The sequence below is a fragment of the Mugil cephalus genome, chromosome 5, assembly GCF_022458985.1.
Source record: "Mugil cephalus isolate CIBA_MC_2020 chromosome 5, CIBA_Mcephalus_1.1, whole genome shotgun sequence".
In the NCBI taxonomy this organism is placed as follows: domain Eukaryota; kingdom Metazoa; phylum Chordata; class Actinopteri; order Mugiliformes; family Mugilidae; genus Mugil; species Mugil cephalus.
In genome coordinates, this window is record NC_061774.1 from 10,880,963 (window position 1) to 10,887,252 (window position 6,290).

Genomic DNA, 6,290 nt, shown 5'->3' on the forward strand with positions numbered 1-6,290 from the left:
AGAAGACAGAAAGAAATCCAAGTAAAAAAAAAAAAAAAACACAAAAAGTATTTTTTTTGTGAGTCTCTTTAGGTAATAAGATATTTATGCTAATTGCATTCCCTCATCTAAAGCATCAGCACCCTGAGAAGACATCTCCAACAGCAGAAAACACTTAAAGAAAGATTGAGTCAAGGCACGGCCGAGACTTGGCTCGGCCCTATTGTGCTAGCTCAGAGAATGAGAAAGCGGCATCCATTTTTGCCTTAATGAAGTTAGTGACCCTCTGAAAGGTGACACATTTACCGCCCAGGGGATTTATACACTCCTGTTTCACGGCTCCAGTTCAATATGGAGGGGACAGATTTGACTCCACGTGGGCACTCCAAATATATCCTCACAATTTATACCGGCCGATTCATTTTCAGACACTGCCCTCATAATTAAAGTTGACGCCGTGGCATTCAATCTATGGCCGCGGCAGAAAGACGACGAAAAAAAAAAGGGTGTCCACCCGGCTGTCGTGGACCTTCGTGGGTGGTCCGTGGGAGGCGGAACTGGTACCACTAACACAGCATAATCAGATCAGGATATTTCATTTCATTTTGCAAAATCGTGTACAACAATAAATAAAGCGCTGTGAATATTTGCAGATGTCAGAGGAAAAGAATAACAGAGTATGCAGAACTATGTGGAGGAAATAGTTGTTCCAGTGTACCGAGGTCTGAGACTGCTTAATTATTTATAGCATTCTTACTTATGCAAATACACTAAATAATTTCTACATGACAGCTTGAAGCTGAGGCCTAGAGGAGCAAAGTGATGTTTGGATGAGGACCCCTCTTTCCGTTGCATGGCCTGGGAAACATAACACTGCAGGCTACGGGTTGCCTTGGTGCATACTGTTTTACATTCTAATTATCTGGCATGACAGGCTTTATTGCTCGGGCTCAATGCTGAGGCCTCATCCCAGACTCATTCCACATGTGATGTCAGGGCCGGGATAATGAGATAAGATAGTCTGAGTGCTTAGCCTTGCCCACTCTCCCCTTCATTCTGTTTTCAGATTTTTCTTCCCTTCCCCGCAACCCAAATGCTTCCACATTGTGTGTATTAATAGCACCCGCATCAGCCTGAAGATGCTCACCAGACGCGGGGACGTTTCCTTTCTCCCGCCGCTCTCCGCTCGAGTTTTCTTACCTGGTTTGACCAGATTTATTTTGGGCACCGGATTGGGTTTGAGGTGTGGCACATTGTCAGTGAATAAAATAAACAACGCTTTGTTAAGATGTTCATTAAATATTTAATACAGTAAAGCCAATCCGAGACACAAGCGGCGAGACATATTTTTTTCCCAACTCTAATTAAGCCACAGGGAATTCATTGCATATTGTAGGTAAACAGACAGAGTCGTGGGAATACCAATGGAAATTAAATGCTCTGCTGGTGTTTTTCTCATTACAAGATGAAATGAAACATTTATCACTGGCTTTCATTTTGCTAAAAGGCTGACATTTTGCGGGTCAGCTGCTGATAAGACGACAACTTTCTTCTGTTTGCGTTCTGACTCATGGGTCCGTGCGGTGCTTTCACATTGCCCCGATAAAATCATTGCATTCCAGCAGCGCACTCTATACGTTCTGACCTGTTGTCTTAACTGTGTTTTTTTTTCTTCCTTTTCCCTCTCTTTTTATTTATTTATTTTTTTCCGCAGCCATAGAGGTGAACCTCCAGAAAGCCTTGGCTGAGGCCTCTGAGACCTGCACCCAGGAGTGTCTGATACTGGGCCACTCCGACAGCTGCTGGATGCCCCCAGCCCTGGCCCAGTTCCAAGGTCCTGGCAGCAACAGCCCGACCTCCGCCCCGACCACCACTGCCATCACCGCCACCCTCCCCTCTTTCGGCTTCCAGCAGAGCTATTCCCGGGGAATAAAAGCTAACATGGGCAGCATGGGGGTCATGGATGGCCGCCACACCCTGGGCAGGTCCGTGCCCAAAAAGGACGAACTGGACAAAGGGATCGGCCGGCCGCAGTTCTACAACACCCTGGACAGACACTGCAGTAGCAAGAAGGAAGACCCCGTCAAGGTCATCCCCCTGGCAAGCTTCTCCTCTCCCGGGCAGCAGACGCCAACCGGCGGGGGAAGCGGCTCTTTCTTGAACGAGCACCAGCTGTAAGGGTTAAAGACAGATTTTAATCGGCCTGACGTGGGTGCGGCTCCTTCCATAGAAGGCCTATGACTTTATGAGTATGTATGCGTACGAGTGCAGGTATGCACAATCTGAATAACTTCAACCAACTCAAGCTCAGTTTTACTAATGAAGACATCTGAGAACAGGATTTAAGCGCAATGATGTTATTCAGACAAACTCCTATGGAATCAGTCTGACAGCTACAGCTTTTGAAGGGAAATGGAAGTCTTAACACAGCAGACCCATGTATATTAAATAAAAGGTAGTTCTATATCAAAGTAGATCTATCGCAGGAGAGAAAAAAAAAACTCATTTTGCTTTCAGTTTTGGTGATGTTTGCTTAGTGATAAGAACGGGCACTCCACACTTTAAGCTCCTCTGGCCCGGCTCAGTGGACCCGCGCCCTAAAAGACCATTTCCTCGCTCAGAAACAATTGCAGACGCAGTGCTTTGTGTTGTGTGAGCTAAATTGGGCTAAATGTTTATTATAAGCTCTGGGTGGATGGTGTTTCCAGTCAAGTTCTAGTGAAGTTTTGCTCTGTATGACACGTGGCGCAAACTCCTTTGGCGGTGGAAGATGTTACTTTTGTCTCGCTCAAACGTGTTTTTCAGAAGTCTATTTTGGTCAGGGGACTGCAGAAGGACGTAAAAAAAACTATATATATATACATATTAAAAAAAAAAGTCTACAAAGCATAACTAGGCCATTGGTAGACAACACTGCATCTTCATCTTTTCGCATTCCACGTTTTCACTGCGAAACGAGCGCGCACAAAATGAAATGGAAGCCCTGCACGTCCGCACATGCATACCCATGTTGTTTTTCATATGGCGGCAGCTCCATCTCTGCCAGCTCTATCTCGTAGCGTTATCTCGGTAGCTTAGCCTTGAGAGGCACAGACAGATGCGCTTTCGGAAAACGTAGCCTTTGTTTTCTTCCTTTTGTTTCTCTTCCTCACAATTTGCCGCTCAGAAACAGCCCCGTAATGACAGCCATGGAGCTAATTACGAAATACTCGGTCTAATTACTTTGATGTGTGATCTCGGTGACGACCCTTATTGTGGACAGGAGGAATGATTGGAATGATTACATTGTCTGCCTGGAAACCGCGCACGTACGGAGGCAGTGGGAAAAAGGGACGAGAGCTCAGAAACAAAAGCTTTATGCGCGTAGTGCTAACACCTATGTTCCTGCAATTAATTACTATTCAGTGTTTTCTTGCTGCTAAGTTAGGCTACAAACTTTCCATTGTCGGTATTATGTGTCGACACTAGAGTAATAGACCAGACTGCAAAAAATAAAAAATAAATCTGCTGGGCCCTGAGCTTAACCGAGTTATTGATGTTAATGTCGTTTTTGCAGATATCATAAGAACAGACAGTAGCACCGTTTGAAAGGCCGTCTCTGCAGGCTGCCCCTCACATGGTCCCATAATCACACTGCATCACTGCTGTGGTGTGTGAATTGTTCTGATGATAATAACTACTTCAGACCAAACGCGCTGCAGTAACAGATTGGGTGCAGCATAATCTATTGCTACAGCAATAAGTGACTTTGCTGATTTCCATTTTTTCTTTCCCGCAACATCCAAGCCAGGTGTCCACATCATCAGGTGTATGATTCATGCGATTCATTTCCTCGGACCATCTTGCAAATTGGGGACAGGCCTAAATCTATAATGCAACGCGGTATTCCCAAGGGGCGGCAGAGGCAAATTGTGTTTGTATGTACGTAGCCACCGCGCTCATTCTCTCGGACCAGGACTCTTATCATTGTAAAGGGGATTTATCTGAGAAATGATCACTTAAAGGAACACTGTGTCAAGGACAAAGATGGGGGCATTTCAATTTCACCTCAGTCAATTATGAAAATGAATTGATTTCAAAACAGGGAACTAGAATAAACCCCCCTATAGAAATCCACTGATGGTAATGACCCTGTTTGGGAGTCCGCTTTCAGCTCATTTACTCATACGTTTAGTTTTTTTTTCGGTCTCGTCACTTTTCATCTCATTTCATTGTCTTAGCAAAGACTCGCATCACCAAATGGTATAAGCAATGCATTATTAATCAAAAGGAGCGCATTTCAAAGGGAACATGCATCACGTGTCACGGAAAATTGGGAAATTTTAATTTTATTACTGCGGATCCAACACTTGATCCAGAAGTTACTTCAGAAGTCTTTTCAGTCTCTATCTACAGTAGTGTGGGAAAAATAAAAGAGGGGGAAACAAACTCGGAAATATGGTACGATAATTGGATTTTTATGAAACCATCCTGTTCATTGAAAACTATACATTCAGACTCTTATCTGCTCGTGGATTACTGTTTATAAATATCACACACACACACACAAAAAAAACGACTGAACCCTTCTGCATATCATGAAGGAAGAGCATTTCTATTTAATATGTATGGGATAATTCACTGTCACTCTTAAAATAAAAATGTGATTATTTAAAATACTCTATCCAGCCACGCGTGTACAGTTAACACAATATTACATATGTGTGTCCCTCACGGTGTTGTCACTTACTCTGCCTACCTACATAACTCCCGTGTACTGTAACGTTGCAACAGCTACATTAAATGAAAGAAAACCAGAGGGGATAGTGTAACAACTGCATGAATGTACCCCAAGGATAAAGGATGTACCTTTAGGTGGATTTTTTTTATTATTATTATTATTATTATTTTTTTTTTTTCAGATCTGTTTTGTTTGACCATGAATCCGGTAAAAGCGATGGATGGTGTTTTATTTATTTATTCTTTTAAAACAAAGAGAATACAACATGAATGTCGATTTTTTATCTCTTTTTTTTGTTTTGTTTTCACTTCAAAAAAGTTGAGTGATCGCAGTTTTTCCACTTCGCATGATTCTTCTCTCACTGTTGTTTTTTGAATTTTTTTGAATGCCCTCTTCCCCGCCGATGGAAATAGGAACGATGCTACACATAAAACGGAACATTACTTTTTATTTGAAGATTTTTTTCTGTCAAAAAAAAACAAAAAAAACAATAAAATATGTGTATCACGATTGCCCATAGCCCAACCCACCGCCCCACCCCGTGGCCATAATTTGCATGAAGTGTTTGGACTTCCACAAGGCATTTTGACACTACGTGGCTCATGCATCCGTCATTAGGATCCGTGTCGGTATCGATGTTTACTGCTCTTCCTGTCTGTCTGTCTTATGGAACAAAGCAAATGTTACACCGTGTACACATTCAAACCTTGTGCCGCGTGCGCGCCACCGTATGCGCACGCGCAATTATCAGATATCTCTACTGACGGATAAAGTGGATTTTAAACTGTACATAGCAGTACCCCTAAGAACATGTGGTTATGGCTACAAGCTGGAAAGACGTATACAGTTAAAGGCTACAGACTAAATACTGGAATTCATTTCGAGGAAAAAATGCAAAACAGAAGAAGCGATGAGATGACAATCTCTGCCGTAATGTAAATGGACACATATGCATAAGAGAGTGTGTTTGAATGTGTTTCTAGGTGATCTTGCGTGAGCGCGAGTGCGTGTCCTCCTGCATGTATGCGCGCGTGTGTGTGTGTGTGTGTGTGCTGGCATGCACCTTGCCAGGGTATTTTATGTACACAAATGTATCTTGTACAAAAACTATAACAAAATATGATATAAGACTTAAGTATATGCTTGTAAATTAGTCATCGGTGAGTCAGGTCAAGTTTGCTTTGAGAGAAGGCTTCAATGCTTGCCAGCAAATCTGTATTGGTCAGTTAAAGCTATACAGTCTGTGTTGTCATGCCTTTGTAAGATATTCCACTTAAATCTATGGAAGAAAAAAGAAAAAAAGAACCCTCCATATGGTGAAATGATTTTTCTTGTCATTGAATTTTACTTGAGCCATTAAATATTGAGTCCTCAAAGAACACGTGGGTCGTGGTTGTCCTTCACTGTACATCACTGTCTGATTAGATTTGGGTTCTGAGAGCGTTGTTGTTGTCAGTGATAGATGTGACGTGGGTTCAAACTGTCACAGTTTTCCAATTATGACAATTACAAAGCTAATGATGTAAGAGTCGTCAAATGGGACGTGGAGTTTCACCTTCATCACTCTTTGGGAATGAACACTGCTGGGGAA

At 42.6% G+C, this 6,290-nt stretch overlaps 1 protein-coding gene across 2 annotated transcripts in view; it reads left to right on the forward strand.

The window, feature by feature from the left end:
- Window positions 1-6,080, forward strand: part of pcdh11 (protocadherin 11) — a 129,521-nt gene extending 123,441 nt beyond the window's left edge. For both annotated transcript variants that reach the window (XM_047584788.1, XM_047584789.1), the window contains one exon: window positions 1,694-6,080. In XM_047584788.1, coding sequence (XP_047440744.1) covers window positions 1,694-2,157 — 464 coding nt within the window. In that variant the 3' untranslated portion in view covers window positions 2,158-6,080. The remainder of the gene's footprint in view (window positions 1-1,693) is intronic.
- The last annotated feature ends 210 nt before the right edge of the window (window positions 6,081-6,290 follow it).